Below are 23492 nucleotides of genomic sequence, written 5' to 3'. Positions count from 1 at the left end.
ACTCGTTAGCCTACATCTGTCCCTGTGCATTCCAAATTTAGTTTTGTTTACTTCACATAGGCCTTGTCAACATTAGTACACAACTGTCTAGAACGCAATTGGACTAAGACACAAGGGAAACACGAACACTATAGGGCTATATAATCCCAAAATAGTTAAAAGGATCAACTTAGATAGAAAATTGACAGTGAATAATCTGCTCAATTTTGTAATTATCAGCGTGAACTGGCCGTCTTATGTAACATTAATCTCCATAACATGGCACACTGCCTACAGGGTGCCAGGTCAAAATGGCTTTGGACTTTTGCGGATTGCGAAAAGAACGTGTTGAAAACACTGAAGTGCCAAAAGTATTTCTGAGTCCGAAAAGGTATAATCATACCATGTTGTGAGTGGACTTGCATGGTTTTGAATCCTTGTTTTTGCAGTCTACCATGATCCCTTACTTGCTTTGATAAATTTGACAATCTTGTGTCTTAAACATTTATGTTCGTCAAAACAGACTATTTTTAGACCCATAAACGCATTTGCAAACTGTTTTGCCGAAGCAAAGCTGTTCTTATTTATTGCATAACGCATATCAATACATACTATGTCACTGCAACTGGTCGAACATACATTGTACCTGACCTGCAACAGAGGAGAGGCCAGCTTCATCCCAAAATGGTCCCGTTGGATGTCTCAGGTATTGGACTTTGTCTCGGCCGGACCATCATTTCAAAAATATGTAAACAGTGCACCCTAGTGGTAAGTACACCAAAGTGTTCAGTGGCAGTATCCATTATTCCGAACACTTTCAGAACATACATGACGTTTGTATTATTCTGTAGAAGAGATGTGAGTTGTTTCTCCCCAGACAGTCCTCCAGAAATTAACATTCAATTAGAATTATGGGGCATATCCTAACTGCTGATGTATACAGCCTATAGGGCTATCAAAATTCCCTTTCATGGACCAGAACCTATCCCCAAGGTCAGATGACTTGTTAACACTACTGTTCAGACTAGGCTACTAGGTAGTAAGGTGTGGTATGGTCTTCACCACTTTAGGCTTGTCTGACATAGAAGTTTCACAATTTTTTGTTTAATGTTTTTTGAGTGTGTGTGTGTGTGTGTGTGTCTTTTCAGGTCAAACACTGATCCAATAATTTACTTCAAATATATATATATATAGATGGATGGATGGATGCAGGATTTATTTTCACTTTCTTTACTGAAAGTCTGACTTGTAGCCTGCACACAAAGACTTGTAGCCAAGAACCCACACTGATGTCATTTAAACAATTTTATTACCTTTTATGATCTGATTGTGCAATGCTTTTTTAATATCTAGGTTTTTTGTTTTTATGTTTTCTCACTGTTTAAACCATCAATCTGCAAAGGACTTTAGCTTGCTAAACAACTTGTTAAATTGTTAACAATACAATTGCATTGGTATGAAAACAATTTCATACTTAATCTAATATATGACAGAGAAATTGGTGTCTACTTGTTTTTTTGAGGTTATGGGGTAGTCCTGCATATGAAGTGAGATTTAATCTCAAACATCCACATATCCTATAAATAGTATGACAAATAATCATCTAATCGTCATCAATCATTTCATATCTTCAAATTACCACTTTTGATCAAAGTACACATCATCATATCCTATTGCGAAACAATTAAAAATATTTCACGTTTTGACTAACTCTCTCAAACATATCGTCCATGCTTTTAAAGAAAGGATGTTCTTACCAGTTAATAGCAAGAGTGAAAGATCTCCTATTTATCACCACAAACATATTCAGATAGTATTGCTTATGATGAGAAATACGGTTTCACACCTTTTAAAGAGAAAAAATGGAAAGGATACAAAGAAATATGGATAATGTGTCTCGCATTTCTGGGAAAATTAACTCTTTCAGGCACACATTGCATCATATACTATGTGATGCATATGAATAAATATATTTAATACAGACATACAGCAAAGACTTCAACTAGACACAGACGTAGACTATTTTAAATGTGTACAGGACACAAATGACCCCCATTACCATTAGCCATTTAATCATATATCTTGTAAAGATAGCATGCTTTATTCTTTATGAAAGCATTGTGATGGGTGTTGTGTGCTGCTTGTGAATGGACTGACACACACTCTTAAGAAAGCCATTCACACTCATCTATTAGTCACTGTCTCCTCTGTTCATTCTCCACATACTGGGTATGTCAGTATTGAAATTACTTCTAGTGTTTGTCATTGTGTTCACATCAGTTGAGAATATTATTCATTAATAATGCTCAAATGTATCACATAAACAAGACTAAGAGTATCATATAAACATCAAGAGTATTATTCCGTAATAAATCACAAAAAATCTCCCTTACAACAATGGGTGAAGCTACGGAGCCCCTAAGGGGACATGAGCAAAACAAAATCTAAGGTTTAGTTTCATGTGCTCACGTGAAACTTTCAGGTGAGCACATGAAAGTTTCACGAGCACATGAAACTAAACTTTAGATTTTTTTTTGCTCATGTCCCCTTATAGGGGCTCCGTATGGATCTGTAATAGGCTCATCAAGAAATAATGATGTGAAATGTTCACAACACATTGGCCCAGGACAGCAATGGCCACCAGAGGGCACTAGAGTAAACCATTTGTGGTTGGGTTGGCACATGTTTAGTTTTTCGTCCTGAGTGCCGAGCAGGGGCGCTGCTAAAATTTGGGCCCTATGACAGGCAATAGTTTTAATATAGGTCGAATATATAGTACTATAATGCTCTTGGGGGCGGGGGCAGGGGGGGGTTGTTACTCGTCCTAACCACACCCCCAGTGGTGTTGAGTGATACAAAATGATTCCCAGATGAAAATGTTTTCTTGTGTGTTTGCTTATAGTAATGTATGCTATGTACTGTAGGTATACAATGAGAAATGGAACGTTTCATTACTGGTGGTGTCAGCAATTTCACTCTGTCCTGTAAGTAAATGTAGAAAAGCTTGTCACCAGACGCGCTTATTATTTTCTAGATTCTGACTGCATTTTTTTTATCACAGACAGTAGGTTTCACAAAAATATATTTTGAAAGACTGCAGATATTTTAGATTGATCTGATCAGAGGATGTACTATCTTATCTAATTGACAATTGTTTTGAACAATGCAATCTTGTTCAATTGGTGATTGATGTCAGGTGTTGGTATACTTGAGCGGTCATAGCCTTCTGTCATAAGTACTGGACTCACAAATGTTAGCAAGAGAGATAAGAGTGTCTATTGATGTGCACAGACATCCATAATAAAACAGAGCAGTAGAACAGTCCAAAAAGGTGCGGAATAAAAGGGGTGATATACCTGTGCAATACATCTTATTTGGTGAAATATGAATATAAGAAACATTCAAACATTATATATCTATATATGGTTAAATTGTTTTGTCGCCATTATATCTAATTAATTCAGTTTAATTTGGCTTTTGGCACTACTTGGCGGCACCATCAAAGAAAGGTAAAAAAGAAAATTGAACAGAAAATTGACCATTTATTATTTTTAAAATGTTCCACATTATCGGTGCTTTTTACATTTCTTCATTGGTTAACCCTAGGATCTACTAAAAGGAATTACACATAGCTTGAATCTATATCATCTATATGTGCAAAGTAATTGCACACAAGCCTCAGATTATAAATCACAAATCGCATGGAATTTGTCATTCTTAATGGAATTGAGGAAAGGAAATGATTTCAGGAAATGATTTACTCAGAATAGGTTTATAGGACAAATGACAAAGACTTGGTTCCATTGTTTTTTACAACTGCCATGGTCATTACAGGTAATATTGGGTAAAGTAATGTGTACTATGTTGTGTTTATTTATGTTGTGTGTTATGTTGTGTGTAATTAGCTTGGCTTTGGATTGAATAGGTTATAATTTCAAAACACACTCTCTCTGTATCACAAAACACACCACAACCATAAAAAGACAATGTGTGGTAAACATGTCACTCTTTTAATTTGAATAGTTAATAATGTTGCTCTTTGTGGAAAAGCAACCCTGTTGGAGCTGGTTGGTGACCCAAGTAGAGGTTCAGGGACACGCCTCAATGCCATTGATGGTAACTGAAAAACAATGACCAAGACCCTTGCGCACACTGTTCATCATCCTAACCCATAGTGGAAAGTTGATTTGCTTAAGAAATACAAAGCCTCTGTGATCATTACCGACAGAGGAGACTGCTGCTCAGAGAGACTGAATGGAGCTGAACTAATATTGGTAACTTCCATGGAAATGATGGAGATCCAGTGTGAGTGGTGTACCACATCACCATGGTGTATTATGTTTTTACTTTTGACAAGAACAACATACTGCTCAGCAGAAAGCAACTCTTTTCAGGTGTGCATGATACATTTACCTTTATTCATTTAGCAGATGCTTTTATCCAAAGCGACTTACAGGAGGAGAATAACATTCAAGCTACAGTGCAGAGGAGACCTTAGAATTATTATATAATACTATTACTGGATAAGAGTGCCGATATGTCAAAGTGTGATAGAAGGAGAAAGTGATAGAAGAGAAGGAAGTGCATGGCGCACTTATATCCCTGCTGGGCTTTCTAAGACCTGCAGCTGTAACAGGATGGATGGTCACTGTGGGTTGTGGTCATTCGTGGATGGTCAGAGTTCCTCACATTGTGTGAGGTGGAGGTGTATTCAACCAGTGATGTGTCTTAAAACTAGAAAGGATAGTTCAAGTGATCAATTGTAACTGTGTGAAGTCATCCAAAACATGAATTTACAAACACCCATCCTTCTACACTATAGGGACCATTTCAGGTGTCCTGGATCCCTGCTGGGACATCCATGACCATAACATGTAACAGTATAAAGTTGCTGGGTTATTAATGAGGACCTTTGATGTGAAGGTGTATGGAGACAGCAGTCATGGTGTGGCTTCTGACTTATCACCTGAGCTTGTGCACTAATGCTCAGTTGATTTATAGTGATGTCTCCTCGCTGTTACTCACTTAATTACATTAATTCAGCAAATGAAATAAACATATTTCAAGAACTACTCAGGAGATATCCTATCTTTACTTTATGTCTTTACAAAATGTGGGTGAATACTGTTGGTTAATTCAAGTCAAGTCACTTTATTTCTATACCACATTTAAGAACAACTTGTGATATATACCAAAGTGCTTTCCAATCAAAGGTTTAAGATAATTAAACATATAATGAACCACTGATAGAAGTTGAGAGAATAAAATATTTCAAAACTAACCAAAAACAAAAGAAAGCAACTTCTCATCTCATCACCACAGATAAAATACTTCAAAGTAGATATTCAGCCTTTCAGAAATGACAGGTATGTCTATGTACAATTGTTTGATCCACTAGTGGCATCACTAGCTAACTGTACTTCACTACTTCAGTATGTTTTCACATTCATGTGTTTTCAAATAGCCCTGCAAGCGAATTCACTGGCAAACGGATTGCTCTCAGAAGAAGCACATTTTGGGTGTGGGTGTGGAATGGTCATATTTTTATTGATTGTAAACAATAATGATGAAAATGTTTACGAGCCATTATTTTTACAGTGAGCACTTGATAGAACATAAGGGCAATGGGATACTTGTAACTTTTGACATTGTCTAGAATTTGTGTGCTCATTGCCACTGAACTAAATGAATGTCAACTCTTACTAGCTTAATAAAATATGTAAACCTAACCATGGGCCAAAATTGCATTGCATTGAAGACAAATAAATTGATTTTATATTTCAAGATACTGCCCTCCCGTGGTCTGTCATGGCTACTACAGGCATTTTACACATTTAATTTTTCCCACCCTCTCTTCCCCCATATATGTACATAAATATATGCCACCTAATTTAAAGACAAAGGCTCCAAAAATAAACTTAAAAGAAATGCCACCTAGCCTCTAAACAAAAAACAAAAACAATTGTAAAAATAAAATGTTGGCCAGATTTGTCTCTGTCTCTTTCTTTTTTACCAGCATATATACATGGCTACCAACATTGTTGGTGCAGCAAATTTGTTCCTTTTTCTCCATGTTTTTCTTTGTGCTATATTAATATTATTATTATTATTATTATTTATCATAGAGATAATGCATATTACACAATAACAACTGGATGTGAATATCTATTATCATTTTCCTTCCTGCCCAAAACATCTGAGGGGGGGGGCTATGAAATCTGCGGGCGGGCCGAATTTGGCCCCTGTGCCGTATCTTTGACACCCCTGCTCTACAAAGTCACAAACGTTTGTGCACTACCTCACTAAGACAAGCCTGCAACAATGAACAAAGCATTCTTTGGTGACACCTCAATACATCTGTATTTGCATTGCAAGTATAGACCCCTTCAATGTTTGTAATCATCTAGAGCCTAGGTTGGGTGTACGCACAGCATGGGGTCAGAAAAATTGTGCAGCTAATAAACCAGCATGTTGAGCTGTCAAGGCATGCACTGTCACTGTCAAGGGCCGCAAACTGCGAATCTTAGCGATTGTCTGCCTGATCCTGAGCTGAAAGCAAAATGGGTAGACAACGTTAGCAAGTGGCCAGATATTTATTAGCCCTATATACGGCTATCTGGTTGACAAGCCCAGCGTGGATACATGCAAAACAGTAGTAAATGGGTGAGTGTGTGTGTGGTGTGTGGTGTGTGTTTGTGCTTGAGTTTGTGTGTGTGTGTGTGTGTGTGTGCCTTATATATGTGTTTGTGTATATGTGCCATAATTTGAAACTTTGTGTGTCTGACTCAACTACACAACAATATTAGGGGGTCTTGTGGCTGAACTTACATCACATAAGGGGTAAGTTGACCCATCTGAGAAAACAATTACTATTAGGTAAATTTAAATCACGATTAAAAATTGTGAATATAAATAATACATTTTTACCAACATTATTTCCATGTTATTAGTCAGTATTTAGTAATTAAGTCTCACCATGAGATTGTATTGGTATTCATAAAATAAATACTACAACTGATTTGTCTACAAATTTGAAACCTCCATGTCAACTTACCCCCAAGGCTCTGGTTCAACTTTCCCCACAACCATGCATCATATTGGGAAAAGTGCTCAGTCTAGCAGCCTAGAGCTACCCTAGCTATAGTAATATTAAGATTCAGTACATGCAAATTAAATTTAGGGTCATGAGAAAAATTGTGAATAGTTTCTGAGATACAGGTGCTGGATCAACATACTCAACTTACACTACCGTGGGTTTAGCTTACATTATAGGCTATGCAGACCACTAAAAAGGCATGCTATGCATCAAACAATTTTGTGTCAATGATCAGTGGTTGGCATAAATGGCATTATCCGTTTGTGACAAAAAATCACTGTTGTTTGCTTGGAACTGGTTGCAATACACACTGTCATGTGGCTCTGAGATGCCTGCAGCTTTGTGGAGGGTCTCCTCTGTCACGTTGATGTAAATATCTGGGTCCACCACTCTCTGACAGATAGAACATTGACCAGATTTATGAAAAGCTACTAATGACCCTTACAGCAAAGCAAAACTTTAGTGGCAAAGTGATGATTGTCTGTGAATTGTTAACATTTTGTACAAAATCAGGATAGATTAGATTTTATATTTATCTGACAGGCTGTAGATGAAGAGACACTGTACATACCCCCTTAAGATCAAGCTCCTTTCTGCATGGCTGCTGTGACTGTGGATTCTTATGTCTATAGGGTGTTCAGTGAACATGAATTAATGTTTTAAATCTAACCATGGTAGGAACAAAACTCTGATAGGATTGCAAAAACTAAAACATCTGGCAATGAGTCCGAGTGACAATGTTAAAAATAACTCTAATAAAACATGTCGCTGCTTTTGGATGGAAACCTTGTAACTTCATATTTGTTGTTGGGTTTTTTTTGACAACACAATGTTGAAATATTTTCACAGTTTTTTTTTTTCAATTTCCTGAACACTAATGTATTTGGAGATACAAGGTTTCCACCCGACAGCAGCGATAATGAGACTCATGAATACATAGAATCTTACCTGTGGCATAAGACAACAACAAGCAAACATAGGATAAATCCAGCACCAGCTATTAGCAGCCACCATCCTGGTTTCGAATGTGCACTGGCTGGCACTACAAAATGATAAATTACACACTAATCAACAACACTCCTCCAATAAATTCAGATATGACAGTGGCTATTAACCTAACTGGTCTAATACTCACTCTCTAGTTCCAGCCCTGAAGAGTTGGTTGCTCCAACTGAATTTCTTCCCTCACAGTGGTACACAACAGTGCCACTGTGAGTTACATTGAAAGTGAAATTCTGGGATGTCCAGTCCATTTCCTCCAGATAACCACTTGTGTTCCGGAACCATCTATAATTGTCTATAGGGGGCTTGGATACACCAAGGCAGGATAATGTGATGGGACTCCCGATTTCAAATTGTGAGGTGTTCAGTGACACAGAAAGATTCTTTGGTCCATCTGAAAGAAGGCAATATGAAAGACTGAAAGAGGAAATGGAAGTTGAGAGGGTTGCAGAAAATAATGGAAGTAGCATACATTGGTTTCACATGTGTGAAGCTGAAAAACCTCACAATACACAGTAAGCAGCGCGGTCTCCCGGACGGGGGTGACGCCTTGATGGTGTGTCACCACACAGCTCACATTCAGGCCATCGTCCGAGCATGAGGGCATGAAACTCAGCACAGAGATGACTTCCAGAGTGCCATCTTCTTTTGTCCGCAGGATTTCCCTGCTGTGGTTGAGCTGTGGGCTCCATGTCAGAGTTGGGGGATCCTGGGGGCACAGGGCCTGGGAAGAGATCGTACAGGTCATACTAACCAGGACGCACTCCTGAATGGACTGCGGCAAGGTCAGGTGTGGTTTAGGGAGCACATCTGGAAGAAAAGGTGGAAGTTATACCTTACGTGCATTTCTGTTGTTGGTACAGGTAGATTTTTCCATGAACAGTATATTGCCTTTTAGAATATTAGGCTATGGGAAAAGTCTCAAGATTTGCAGAATCGCAAATTAGATTACAGACAGTACACAGGTATTATAAACATATTCAGAAACATTTGATAAAGCTTGTCCATTTCATTTAAGTACACATCACAAATAAAGACAATAAAGAGAGAATAAAGTCTTCCTGGAAACTAAATTTTTCATACCATTGACTTTGATTGAAACATACTCAGTAAAGGTTACTTTCACATTGCTCTCCAGTCGAAAGAAATATTTGTCCTCATAATCTTTTGTGAAACCATATAAAACTGAGGTGCAGTTCCGCTTTGTAAGGTCACCGAGTATCTCTCCCTGAAGTTTGTTTTGGCTTTTAGAAGAGTTGAACACATCAACACCGCCTTGAAACCACTGGGACCTTTTTCTCCACACCCCTGTGGCGGGACTTGTCACATCTGATTCCTTGGTGGTGAAGGAACATGGGATCAAAATGCAGGAGCCATGGATTGTTTCCAAGTTTGGAGGCATTTTGACAGAGTACTCTGAATATATAACAGCTGTAGCCAAAAGATGTAAGACCAGCATTTACATGATACTTTTTATTTTTCATGGTCAATGGTCAATGAAAATATTGTGATGTCAATGAAGAAACAAATTGAGAATTATATAGTGAACATAAGACATACTCACATGAAAGAAAACATCCACACAAAATAAGTTCTCTGACCAGAATCATATCTCAGTGATATTGTTTACAATAGAAACACCTTGAAAAGCAAATTATATTGTATGTTGAGTTCATTTTTGTAGACTTCCTGAATACCCAGTTACAGCATCAAACTATGGTCATGACTATTGTCTCCTTACCTGATCTGTTGACAGCTGTACAGTCAAACAAATTCTGACAAAAATAAACTTAACAGCACAAGCATATCAATGCTGACTGGAAACAACATAATTCTTTAGACATACTCGATTGGTTGAGAAGCAGAGACAGGAAGACGCTCTCACTTCCTCAGTGAACAACTGCCCCTGAAAGACATAGTGCCAGTAGCCTAAAATAAACGTATCTGCTGATAGTGATGAAATGGTGAAAGGGGCATGCAAACAATTGATCTGCATATTTGACATATTTTCAACAACAGGACAATATTATCTACAGTGTTAAAAATGAGCTAATGGTGTTTTGGGTTAATGCATGGGTAAATGTGCCCTGTTCCTCAACACCATACTTTCACTCCAGATGAACCTTCACACATTGACACTGCCTTCTTTTTTTTTCTGCCAATGCATCAGTGCTGAAAGGTCACTCGCAGCAAAGGTTCGTCACAGCAAAAGTTATCATGGCTCAATTGGTCTCAGCCCTACCTTCTCACTACAAAATAGATGCTTCCAGTGAAATACATTAATTGTGTTTCAGGAAGTGATTTGAAATGAAACAGTGAAACAATGATGTTAAATATTCCCAAACCTAGGTTAATTCAGAGCCTGTTTTGTGTATAAATCACACACCATCATTAAAACTTGTCTCTTACCACGACAGGTTGTTGTCAGCATGGTCGTGTCATCCATATAGGCTCAGAAGCCCATTCAACTACAAACCGTAAACCAGAATAAACAGCAGAGCTTACCGAACACAAAGGTGTAATGCAATCCCCTGTAGGCCTACAATAAGACATTGCAGAGTAGGCCTAATCCTAATGAAATGTTAGCAAATTTCTATATTGTCTCCAACTTTAGGCTTTAAGTGTCTTAAAACTGAGCTATGCTTAAATACCTATATATCTGTAAATATTAAAATCAGAGGATATACAGCTCATGGCTAAGAGTTTGTCTATGTAGCCATAATTTTCATTTTCACAAAATGCTAAGCATGCATGTACTGTATTTAAGTGTCTTAAAAAAGGACAGGCGAATTATGAGTTCTGTCCAACATTGATGGTAGGTTCAGAAAAAAAGTCAGCACATTTTAATCATATCGCAATAATACCAATAACCGTGATCATTTTGGTCATGTGTTTTCATCAAATGTTCATACACCTCTAGTGGCTGGTAAAAAAGTTGAGTGGCTGGTAGATTTTGGAATCCTCCAGCCACAATGGTAGGTGGAAAAAATATTTTATTTCCATCCCTGATACATACGTACACTCATACACACATTCATATTTGTAAGTCTCAATCTGTCCATTTCTTTCCACAAAACTCGCCAGAGGTCATCAGGGGTTATTTTTATTTTTTTTCTACCGGGGGGGCATGCCCCCGGACCCCCCTAGAATTGCTGAGCTACTACCTTTTTCAGGTGGGTAGGGCGGCCCTTTTCATGTCTGTGCCCAGGGGCGCAGAGGCTCATAATCCTCCCATGCCACAGGGTAAAAACACTGGTTGTCTAAATCCCTAAATCAGGGATTATACATAGCAAAAGAGTCAGGGAACAGACATTTTTTAAATTAGCTTTAGGGAAAAATGTAACGCACACGCACTATGACTTCACAAAATCTCACTCCAGCCAAACACCCAAAGTTGGCAACCCTGCTGTAGCTACTTAGTTAGCCACAATTATAGCATTAGCTAATGCCATTGTTTGTCTGGGTGACCATTCGTCTGAATTATATGGCTTGATGGTAGGCTATTTTGGGCCGACGTTGATGTAATCGCTTCCTGCCAGGACTTTTACGGGCTTTTCACAAATCACGGAAGAAACGTCGACACAGTGGTATAGTAGCAGATGCAGAGGCAAGTGTTATTTAAATAAACTCCTTAAAACTCCTGGTGCACTTACAAACTTTCTAATGCCTCGTTATTGGACTAAAGTCAGCGTTGTACTACTGTAGAAGTTTCGTACCATTCAGGGCATTATTAGTGGGGTAATTCTGAGATAAAAGTTGGTTCGTTCACGACTGCAGAGCGTCATTAGTTTCTGACAAGCTTACTCGACCAGGGTTCGACCAAGGGAAAAAAGGTTCTGGGAGGGTGTTTGGCTCGGGGTTATGGTGCAAACGACCCTAGGGTGAAATTACTTCGAACCATCGCTTTAACCCTGACGCCTAGTTGCCAGGTTTAAAAAAGTTATGCGAGGAAAATATTTGTATTTGGTGTGAAACACACACATAGGCCTACCTGTTTTTATGCTTTTTTGTTTGTTTTTATAATTTGTATTGATATTTATTTTATCATTATTTTATTTATAAGCTAAGGTTGCTAGCACAGGTGTCTAAAAATAGATAAAAAGACTTGCATGTTCTGTTTGTAGTCTTGTGTTTGAAAATACATGAAAAAAAAAAAAAACATTGCATTTTAGGAAATAGCCGTTCTTTTTTTGTATTATTCTTTAACACTGACATGGCCCTCCAATCAGATGACATTGGCAGAAGTGGCCCCCAGCGCATTTGAGTTTGAGACCCTTGCTTTAATTTCATGCATTATGGAAAACAGACCTGCCTGTCGCCTATTGGTTGCAGATGAATTCAATGCCGGAAGTGGTCAACTATGTGCTCCAGTCAGGCTCCAGTAGGCAGGCTGATTGTGATGTTTGTAACGAATCACATTGCATTTACGGGCGTGCAAGCTGGTGTCTGTACAGGAAGTCAGAAATTGATCAGTTTTCTGAACGGGTTATTATGTCGCATTCATTTCAGCTTCTGTAATCGACATGTGTTACGAAATATAGTTTTAAACATCAAGTGATTAATTACTTCCTTTGCGCATTTTGTGTTCGACAGGACTATAACCACTGACGGTAAGGACGGGGCGCATAGCCTATAATGCCATCGAACGAGATGTGTGCTAGTTAGCCGTTTTTTGTTTGCTTCATCATCGTTAGATTTCGCCAGTAAAGGTACAAATGTTATCAGTTTGTGCGCGGTAGTTCCTCCACAAAATCTTCACTGCATTTAGAGTAAACATTATGTGTCATGGTTGTGTTGGTGCAGAAACTACAATAGGGTTCGCTTACTAGCTCGTTTCGAGACTAGTCCGCCCATTCATTTTTGCGTCTTGGTCTCTGGTTGTTCTGGAGCTCTAATAAATATTTGTTACAATCTTTTTGACTATTTCTTTCATCTAACTCATAATGATAACTCTCTTGGCATTGAGACAGAGATGGGGGAGGTGGAGTTATCCTGCCTGGCCTATGTGAAGATGTATCTACACGCTTGCTTGTTTCCACGGTGCAGCGTGAACGGCCTGCTGTTATCTTCCAATCCAGCAGGGGGCGGCGTGTGTGTTACAGACTGTGTACCTCTGCTCCACTCTCACCTGCCCCTAGCACCCATCACCCAGGTTGCCCTCACACAGGTAGGCCAATGCTTTGATTAAGTAGGCTGTCTACAGAAATGTCAGTTTAATCCTTTCTCATAAAATAACATGTTTATTGTCGATCATGTAGGCTATGTGTTTTGATGTGTATGTGTTGTATATTGTCAATAAATTGTATTGTATATTGTCTGTACTACTGGAGCACACCATTGGCCAGAAACAATGTCCTTATGTGGACACTTGGCCAAATAAATCTGATTCTGATGGCCATATTGTGAATAGAATATATTTTGAATGCAATTGCTGCAGAAAGAGCTTATAGGAATCTGTTGACTTTGGATGTGAATAAATAAATGGTCACATTGACACTTGCAATGTCTTCTTCAATGCAATGCATTATCTTCAGGTGGATGTATGGTGTGCACAGACACAGCAGAGGATTGTGGGATACTATCAAGCCAATGCGTGCATATCAGATAGCAGGTGTTTCATCATGTTTCCCATCAATACATTTTGTTTCCCCTTACAGCATTAGTATGTTGAATATTGAATATATCTCTATCCCTAAAATATTGTACAAATGTCTGAGCTTTTAGTTTTCATCTCTTGCAGTCCAACACCTTGTGCCTTGAAGATTGCGGATAAGATTGCTGAACAGTGTAATGGAGCGGTGCTGCTTATGGTAAGACTGTCTTATTTGAATACACTGGTAGTACAAGCTACTGTTATTTATTGGGTTCAATAATTAATTAATCAAATGCAGTGTTGAACAATCATAACTAAGTAGAGATGGTTAAGTTTTGCTGAAATGTGAATTTTTATCGGGGACATGAGGTGTTTTTTTTTTTTTTTTAGATTGATGGTGCCAAAATGTCTCCAGGATACAGGGTGCCTCCAATAGTGATGTATGAGCGCAAAGACTCCCGCTGGATACTGAAAGACAAACACACGTAAGACATACACATGCACCTGTATGAAGGGGGGGATTGCACACTTTTTGGAAGAACGAAATATACAGGATGTCTTCCTATGCATTTATTGTGGTGGAATGAACAACCCTGATGGGTTCAGGTCTTTAAAGGAAAGATTCAGAGTTAAAACAACCTGGGGTCTATTTATGGATGACGAGTTCAAACTTTCGTTTGGGAGCAAAATTCTGTTAATCTGAGGAGTTTTGAGCTAAAGTGTTGTTTGCATTAGCAACAAAATGGTGGGCACGTTTAACTTCTTCCAGCGATGTGCAGATATGACTGAACATGATGCATGTTTGTATTGTAAGATTCCGTGAGATCTGTGCAGCGAGATGAAGTCGAACTCGCCAACTAATTTGACGCTACCAGACTTTTCAAGATGCCACCCTTGCGTTTTTTTGAAAATGGTAATGACAGTCCCACCCCTAACCTCACAATGGAAATGCGGAAGAAATAGCCCCATCCCTTGACCTACATGCTGTACATCCGTCAGTTTTGTTACATTTCCCTTCCGTTATGATTTCTGTGCAAGCAGCATCAGCCTGGACCGGTGTGCAAATAGAAGCCAACCGGTTAAGCACAGACGATAACATTACTGTGAGCTCTAGCATGGCAAGATAATGTTCGTTCCCCAATGTAATTTGCTAAAATTTGCACAAACATTATGCCAAAAGTAAAACAACCAAAGACTTGATACTTGTTATTCTTGATATTCAAAAATTACTTTATCAGCTTTAAAGTTGAATTGAAATTTAAAGTTGAATTTCATTTTCTGTGGGACTAGAGATTTATTTGCTAATTTTCCCAAGTGTCCATGCATTGTATGAGTAATTCATTAACTCATTACATGAAAACCCAGATCATGCTAACATTGTTTCTTCTTTCAGGGTAATGCTAAGACAGTGGGAAGAGACACGTTCAATAGCCAACCAGCTACTGGACTCAGGAGATCACACACTTTTGGTGGATTTTGATAGCCATTTGGATGACATAACAAAGGACTGGACCAATCAAAAACTGAATGCTAAAATAGCAGAATTGGCATCTCCTGTCAACGGGAATGTGTGATTTTATGTATGGGTGTAGGAATGGACATTAAATAAACTTTATGAAAAACTGATGTGAAATGTTCCAAAAAATGGCAACTTTTAAAATTATTTGCATTGATTAGATTTGTTGTAATGTACTATACATTGTGTCATACTATACCAGACGCTGAAATAGGTTAAATATGTATTTATTTTTTAACATACACACTTCAGAACCCTTGACAAACAATTATGTTTTCGATAAATACAACAAACAAAAAAAAACTACTAGTTCTGTGCCTTTTACTAAAATAAATTGTTGTAGTGGACATTAGAAAGTACAAAACAAATATTTACTTCTTGTGGTCTGTGTTGCTGTATTCATACACCTGTTAAAGTATGCTTTTAATCTACATTTTGACCAACTAATAGCGTGTCATTGTCTTCTTTGAAACATACTGGAATTTTCGGATTACATTATTTTTCACTATTTTAGAGGATGTGACTGAGCACTTAGGTATTCAGCTCACTGTGAGTGACACAAACAGTAGAATATGTACAGTAAAACACATTTAAGAGCACAAGGAATTCAACACTTTGGCCTGTAATCTGCTTTTTAACTCATTACTGACAGGTTCATTACGAAGCAACAGTTTATGGACACAATTTAGAAAACCTAATGGCGAACATGATTTTCATTTACAATGCAGTGTCATGTGTAACTCTTGTATCATCCTTTTGTCCAATTAATACTAATGTATATGGGGAGTGCAAAACCCTTACTATAAGCCACTATAGACCCATTACAATCAACAACAGTAATCCTAATGACAAACAGGCATACCCACAGCTAGTTTCACAAAGAATTATGCATTTAGGAAGGTAGTCCAGTTACTAAGTGATGTATTAGATCTGAAATACACATTTCAGGTGGCACATTATAGTTAGACAACAAAGGTTCGCATTCCTACTCCCTTCCTGTGTTTGAGGCAATAAGTAATACACACACTGATGAACTCAATTCTAGATAGTCAGTGCTCTGAATTTAATGCTTATCAAGAATGTGTGGCTAGGGATAACGGCGGTCATTTAACTTCATCATGTCAAATCGTGTCTATTTTTTTCTCTCATTCCTCACTCAACAAGGTTTGATACTTCTGGGGAGTTGGACGCCACAAGTATGAAAACAGTACATTGAACTGTTTTGGGTTGGAAGGAGGTTGGAGTTATCTAGTGTTAAGTGTCATTTCCATCGACTTTTTGTCCCAGAAGAGTGTCAAAATACCACCTGTGGACCAAATCCTTCAGTGTAAAGTGCATTGATAGACTTGGATTTTTCCATGTAGAGCAAGTAGTGCTTCTGCCATTGGTAATGCTTCCACAGGTACACCAGGGTAGGGGCTATCACTCAGGATACCTTTAAGACTGGGGTATCTGGATGAGATTGAGAGTGACTTCTCCAAGGTTTTCGAGGATGGACACAGACTCCTTGAGGGTGTCAACCTCCATGATCTGTTGTTCTGCCCAGGGAAAGGAGATCTGATAAAAAAAAGAAAGTAAGAATCCAGAGGAAGGATGGTTGAGTGAAATTGAGGAGGAAGTAACATTGGCTTAATCCAAAGCCAAAGTTGTAAACTTATTACTATCAAACATATTATTCCAATGTAATTACTGGATCAAGGAGTCTGTAATTACTGTTCAATACATTGATCACTGCAGAAGAGTCTGGAACTGATTCTGGCTAAAGTCTAGTTTACATACCTTTACAATGATGAGTTTAGTGGCAGGGTCATCTGAACTGAAGAGCTCCTCCCCAAAGCACATGGTGATGCTGGTCTGTGGAGCTGGTCCCCCATTAGTTTGATAGTCTTGCAGTTCTATGTCCAAATCACAACATGCAATTGTGAACGACAATAACAAGGCAAACAAAAATGGGGATTATTGTGTACTGTAGGCAGCACCTTGAGATCAGTGACAGAAATCACTCACGTTCTCTAAATGCCTCCCTGCTGAATACCATCACTGGCTCGGCAGTACGTTCCATCTTGTTGACAAAATCGGGGGTGTCAGTATGAGGCCCCCTCCAGAAGACCCGTCCTTGGCAGTAGCGCTTTGCGTACACCCCAGCTCCCGTAGACATCAGCACCACACCCCTCTCCATGAAGGGCAGCAGGGTGGAAATGGCCTGCATGGCTGGTTCAGAGGCCATTGAGATAGGAGGATCTGGCAGGGGGATCCGGGGGAAAGTGGTCTGAGATGAGGGAGGGACTGGAGCCACAGGCATGTAGGTGATTTTGACATCACTTCCCCGAACCTCGCGTTTGAGCACCTCCTTGCCCAGGAACTGCACAGAGACCAGGAAGGAATGGGGTGCTGGGAAAGAAGAAAAGCAGTGAGCCTGGACTGACCTGATGTTACAGGGTTTTTAATCAAGATTAACAGAAGCAAACAACTGCAAAACTGTCTAAAGATTGACACATGATACGTTACCTGTGGAGGGAAGCGGTGAAGTCTCGAATGTAACATTCAACTGGATTTCTCTGGCTGCAAGAAATAGGATTTTCATGAGCCTCAACTAAATCACATCTCCTTTCTACATCAGGTCAGTACTATGCTAGAATATGAGGTTAAGATAATGCGTTGTTATATGAAGAACTAAAACTTACGGCCATCATTCTTCAAGGTAACTGTGGGCTCAGTGACCTCTACAACCTGGGTGTTCACCTCCGAGACAGCTTCCATTTCCTGCATGACATTTTCATAATCACACATGGAATTACCTACGCTAACAAGTTAATCCAAGATAAAGAACTGTGCTTCCACATTCTTTTTAATTCAATTCAATGTTATGTCCACAAATGCTGAAATAATTGGTTCTGAACATATACTGAACCTGGGAAATACTGTATTATTTAGCAAAAAAGTGAAACCAAAACTAATGTGATAAAACCAGCATAAACACACAACTTTTACACCAACTGGTGTTATCCGTTAAGTTGTTATTGTTGTAATGTATTATATTGTGATATAGTATTATATTGTGATATAATCCTTGGTCACTTTTGAAACATTTATAACTTGTAAGCAACAGCTCTAATGAGGACAATTGCTATGAGAATAATGACAATTTTGCTGTGAGAAAACCCACCATGTTGATTTTCTGCACTGCTGACTGTTCTTCCTTTATCATCTTGGCTGAGAGCTCCTCCTCGCTCTCTGATTGACTCCTCCTCTTCCTCCTTCTATCAGTGCGTGCCTTCGACGGGTCTGGTTTGACATTCACACATCCTGCATGGGCAAAAGGGAGTTGCTTACGATGGCATTGGTCTCCAGGGAACAAATTACAGTTGTGTAACTGGTCTGATAGCACGTCTCCATTCCAATCTAAAGTGCAGGCAATGTCCGCACTCACTGGCCTACGCTGATAAACCCCTTTTAGAGCAGCTGTGCTGAACATGCTTCCTCTACCAGCTTCCCTTAATGTAAACACAATATGTCTACAAGTGACATGCTATGAGACACCTGTTGAAATCAGTGCAGGGAAGAATGTAATATTTACCACCTAACTATTCTCTGTACAGAAATTCAGAAGAACAAAGGGAAAGTATTTTTTTTTTTTTTTTTAAGAGATGGTGTCCCCAAAATCAGTTCTCAGTAAAGCAAACATAGAGATGTGTTTAATTTGTACACTTAATAAAAAGAAAATGTTTCTTTGTCATCGACCTACTAAGAAAAGCAGTAGAGAGAAGACTTTGGTAATGAAAAAGTCTACTGATCTACTCTACTGTATTTTCCGAAACTTCCTCTTGTGGTTAGCATGAAGTCTACTGCTGCTCACAGTACATGTCCTAGCAGTACAATGTCTGCTTGACTGTCTGTTTGATGGTTTGATGGTAACATCTACCACACAATTGTATCCATTCAAACAGACATAATGTGACCACATCAAATCCATTATTTTGTATACAATACTGTTTCATGAGGTCTGTTACACTGAATAATGAATAGTCTTTTGTTTTTTGGGAGTGTTAACATGCCACCTCAGCCTAAGCAATATAAAAATATAGGTGCCATAAAGTTCGCTGTAGATTTACTCTACTTAAAGAAGCACAGAAGGCAGCTATGGTTGTTTTCATGAAAACACCATATGTTTTTGTATCATAAACCAGGAGCTTCTCAGTCCAAATAAATGGTTGTTGGTGGACACTGAGAATGACAGGGAAAGCGCTAGCTATTGCATCCCAAACTCGATGTGCTACAACTTGTAGCCTAAATGTGTGGATAGTGTGCAAAGAGAGGTAGTTAGATATGTTACTACCTTGCTCAGAGATTGGAACCAGACGGTACACTTTATACGGCTCGGATATATCCAGCTGTGACCTTTCTGTAACCTCACTGAATTCGGGGCTCTTGTTGAGGGCACAGCGAAGACGAGTCTTCCAGGAAGCAGGGTCTGTGCGCCCAGCCTCTGTCAGCTTCCCCTTAAACTCAGCCCAAGCCTGCAGGGAGCGTACACCAGTTTTAGCACACCAGCGAATAACAAGAAAACAAAATTGGGAAGTTTGTTTCAACAATGGGTGTGTCTGCATCTGTGGCCACAATGCTGTAATTTCATAAGAAGACATCACTTTGCCTTTTCTCCAGAAATGCGTACGTTTCTAAAATCTTCTCAAACTGCCTTGGCCAGCTGAGTGCACACTGTGGCTATGTTGGAATTACCTTAAAAATGGCAGCATCCTCTTCGCTACGGAAATCTTGTTTGCCTGCATGTTTCCATGGGATGCGGAACATAGTCTTGTTCTGGTCATCCCAAACCAGTCCTGGATACTTTCCACTGCTCACCTGTTGAGTTCACAAACACATGGGGTTGTAGGTCTCTGTCCCCCCAGAAGGATATACTAGAAACAAGGCATGGCCTACCCAGGTAACTTCAGGAGTAACCGCTGGCATGCCATTAAAAAAAAACAGCAGTGATCTTTTAGTGATCAGGGATTAGGCCAGGGGTTCCCAAACTTTTCCACAACAAGGCCCCCCAAATACCACTAGGTTCTGGCCAAGGACCCCCTTGATGTGTTATTAAACCCATCGACAATACTACGGCAAATGTAAAATACATTAAGCTAATCCTAATAATTATTTTAGCCACAAGCACTTCGCGATGGAGCATACAATGTGTACAAAATTGCATTTGGAGCTTTCTGCTATATGAGAGTTATCACTCTACTATTATTCCCAGTCATTATCATGGAAAATACAATGTACAGATATTTGACAAATTATTATAATGGCATTGTATAACAACCCTCATAGTAATAGGTATATTTTAAATTCTTCAAATGTATTTGCTGCTTTTATTTTTCCTTCCAACTTGCTGGGGCCCCTAGCCTGGCTAGCGCCACGGGGCCCCGGCCCCCACTTTGAAAACCACTGGATTATTCTCTACATGCCCACTCAACGCATCTGACTCAGATACCGCACTCCTACAACCTCTAGGGACTGCTGGAACATCTTTTTCAGCATTCACGCCTCTCTCCGAGAGTGAAGTGTCCAGACTCCTGACATGCAGCCGTCCTACCACATGCTCGCTGGACCCTATACCTACGAGCCCACTTCAGTCCATCAGCCCGACCATCGCTCCAGCTATCACACATGTGATCAATGCCTCGCTAACCTCCGGCACATTTCCAACAGCGCTCAAAATGGCCCGGTAACACCGTTATTTAAGAAAGCTTCTCTCAACCCTGCTCAAGTCGAGAACTACCGCCCTGTCTCACTACTGCCTTTCCTATCCAAAGGCATTGAACGAAAGCAGTCTCCAAACAGGTCTCTGACTTCCTTTCACAGAACAACCTTCTGGATCCAAATCAGTCTGGGTTCAAAAGCGGCCACTCTACCAAACGGCTCTGCTGTCTGTAACAGAAGCCTTAAAGAAGCCAGGGCGACCGCCGGTCATCAGTACTCATTCTGCTTGACTTATCGGGTTGCCTTTGACACGGTTAATCACCGTATCCTTCTCTCTATACTTCGCTGACATGGTAATCTCGGTTCTGCTCTCTCCTGGTTTGAATCCTACCTCACAGGACGCTCGTTTAACGTATCATGGCTTGGTCAGCTATCTGCACCTCACCATCTCTCCACAGGGGTCCCCAGGGCTCAGTGCTGGGCCCCTCCTCTTTGCTATCTACACCACCTCCTTGGGACAGATTATCCGTTCGCACGGCTTCTCATACCACTGCTATGCAGACGACACACAGCTCTATCTGTCCTTTCCACCTGACGACCCCCTGGTTTCAGCACGGATCTCGGATTGCCTCTCAGACATAGCTACATGGATGAAGGCACACCACCTCCAGCTGAACCTCTCAAAGACTGAACTGCTGGTCATCCCAGCTAAACCTACCATACACCACGACATCAACATCAAATTTGACTCCCTGTCTGTTTCACCGACCAGGACTGCAAGAAATCTAGGAGTTGTTCTCGACAACCAACTAAACTTCTCAGATCATGTTGCCTAAGTCACCCGGTCATGCCGTTTCGCACTCTACAACATACGGAAAATCAGGACTTACTTGACTCAAGATGCTACCCAACTTCTGGTTCAGGCAATAGTCACCTCACGACTCGACTACTGCAATGCCCTCCTGACAGGTCTCCCAGCCTGCGCAGTGAAACCACTTCAGATGATCCAGAACGCGGCGGCGCGCCTGGTCTACAACCAACCCAAAAGGGCACATGTTACCCCGCTGCTCATCCAGCTACACTGGCTACCTATGGCGGCCCGCATCAAATTCAAGTCTCTAACGCGTGCCTACAAAGTAGTCTCCGGTTCTGCTCCCACCTACTTGAATGCCCTCATACAGACTTACACTACCTCCAGACCGCTGCGCTCCTCTGACGAACGACGTCTAGCTCTACCACCGGTACGCTCAAGCCAATCCAAACTTTTCTCATCTGTTGTTCCTCGTTGGTGGAACACACTGCCAGTTCCTACAAGGGCAGGGACATCCTTTTCCACTTTCAAAAAACTCCTGAAGACCCAGCTCTTTAGAGAACATCTACTCTCATAGCAACACTTACAACAAGTCTTACTGATCCTAGCACTCACCAGCCGTTTTAAACTGACAAGTAACTGTTAAAAACAGCACTCACCGACGCACTTATTCTTACTGTACTCTAATGTTTTTAAATTGTGAGAATTGTTCTAACACTTACTGTTTACCATGTTGTTAGTCGCTTTGGTTAAAAAAGCGTCAGCCAAATGTAATGTAATGTAATGTAATGGATTAGGCTACACCCAGCTACCAGCCACTTTCACTTTTGACGTTACAGCCCTCAGCGCTCGCACGGAGGTAAACCCACTGAGCTAGCGCATCTTTGAAACAACAGACACAATTTACCTGGTCCACCATCCAGGAGCGCAGTCGGCGCGTTGACCGAATTCCCGAAGGCATATCTGCAGTAATGACAAAAACGGCGTATTTCTCTGGTTAACCTTTGGTGACTGCCGTTGCCGTCAGTTTTCATGTCAACACAGTTCTCCCCGATGACCAGTGTGGCTGGATGAACGACACGTAATTTTTTAAATATCTGTTTAACAATTTTAACATCATACTCAATTGAATTTAAACGTTAAAATTAACGTTAGATACCATGCTGGCTAAAACATGTATAAGAACGTCAGCTATTACCAACCGTCCCGTATTTCAGACCTCTTAAAACTCTACAACTCTAAAAGTTAACGGTATTTACTGCACACATGTTTCTTAAATATATAAATAGCCAGTATAGTTTACTTCATAACGTAGCCTACCAGAGAGCTGTGAAGCCTTCCGTCGGATAGAAGCTAGTAGCCTACCTGGCGATCCTACTATGCCAGTGGAGGAAGTTCCTGTGGTTCCCAGATCTCAGCTGCTAGTGTAGAAAACAACTAAGCCGTTTCCCAGAAACCACGTGACATCGAAGAAATCCCAGGCATGTATCTTTTGAAATCGATAGATGGCGGTGTTTTGACCTCTCTTGAGAGAGATCAGTTGTAAACAAAATAAACAAACAACTGCACATCTTTAGCTGTTTGCGGCAGAAAAGTGTGCTATATTGTGTCCTGCGCTAAGAGACCATGCTTTCGAAATAAATGTGACTATGCTATGCGATTGCATTCTCACATTTTTAATTATATTAACGGTTATAAGAGTTACATTTATAAAAGAGAAAACATGTTTATTTCTGTATTAGGCCTAGTTTGTCGCATCATGAGACTATTCAACCAAAGAAAATAAGTGGAAGAC

At 39.9% G+C, this 23492-nt stretch overlaps 3 protein-coding genes and 1 pseudogene across 6 annotated transcripts; 2 read left to right on the top strand and 2 right to left on the bottom strand.

The window, feature by feature from the left end:
* The first annotated feature begins 4109 nt into the window (after positions 1-4109).
* LOC125309905 lies at positions 4110-4711 on the top strand (annotated as a pseudogene).
* On the bottom strand, positions 4470-9908 carry LOC125309136 (myelin-associated glycoprotein-like). Its single transcript, XM_048265865.1, has 8 exons — positions 9819-9908; positions 9642-9718; positions 9161-9508; positions 8585-8887; positions 8211-8471; positions 8024-8117; positions 7647-7701; positions 4470-7468 (listed from the first exon to the last, which is right to left on the bottom strand). The coding sequence occupies exons 2-8, from the start codon at positions 9685-9687 to the stop codon at positions 7307-7309; spliced, it is 1269 nt and encodes a 422-aa protein (XP_048121822.1). The 5' UTR covers positions 9688-9718; positions 9819-9908; the 3' UTR covers positions 4470-7306.
* A 2586-nt stretch (positions 9909-12494) lies between these two features.
* On the top strand, positions 12495-15633 carry emc9 (ER membrane protein complex subunit 9). The gene is made up of 6 exons (XM_048265870.1): positions 12495-12687; positions 13048-13244; positions 13612-13688; positions 13818-13887; positions 14061-14155; positions 15064-15633. The coding sequence occupies exons 2-6, from the start codon at positions 13050-13052 to the stop codon at positions 15242-15244; spliced, it is 618 nt and encodes a 205-aa protein (XP_048121827.1). The 5' UTR covers positions 12495-12687; positions 13048-13049; the 3' UTR covers positions 15245-15633.
* On the bottom strand, positions 15398-23198 carry irf9 (interferon regulatory factor 9). 4 transcript variants are annotated; one of them, XM_048265869.1, is made up of 10 exons: positions 23063-23198; positions 22605-22660; positions 19924-20046; positions 19523-19703; positions 18353-18492; positions 17871-17949; positions 17695-17748; positions 17194-17577; positions 16966-17081; positions 15398-16743 (listed from the first exon to the last, which is right to left on the bottom strand). In XM_048265869.1, the coding sequence occupies exons 2-10, from the start codon at positions 22656-22658 to the stop codon at positions 16624-16626; spliced, it is 1251 nt and encodes a 416-aa protein (XP_048121826.1). In that variant the 5' UTR covers positions 22659-22660; positions 23063-23198; the 3' UTR covers positions 15398-16623. The 4 variants fall into 4 exon arrangements, with proteins under 4 accessions (XP_048121826.1, XP_048121825.1, XP_048121823.1 ...); XM_048265868.1 differs by having other exon boundaries at positions 22605-22763; positions 23063-23132; XM_048265866.1 differs by having other exon boundaries at positions 23018-23102.
* Between the last annotated feature and the right edge of the window lie 294 nt (positions 23199-23492).

Source organism: Alosa alosa, chromosome 16 (genome assembly GCF_017589495.1).
Source record: "Alosa alosa isolate M-15738 ecotype Scorff River chromosome 16, AALO_Geno_1.1, whole genome shotgun sequence".
Classification (NCBI taxonomy): domain Eukaryota; kingdom Metazoa; phylum Chordata; class Actinopteri; order Clupeiformes; family Clupeidae; genus Alosa; species Alosa alosa.
Note: the sequence above shows the minus strand (reverse complement) of the source record. Positions and strands in the feature narration are given on the sequence as shown.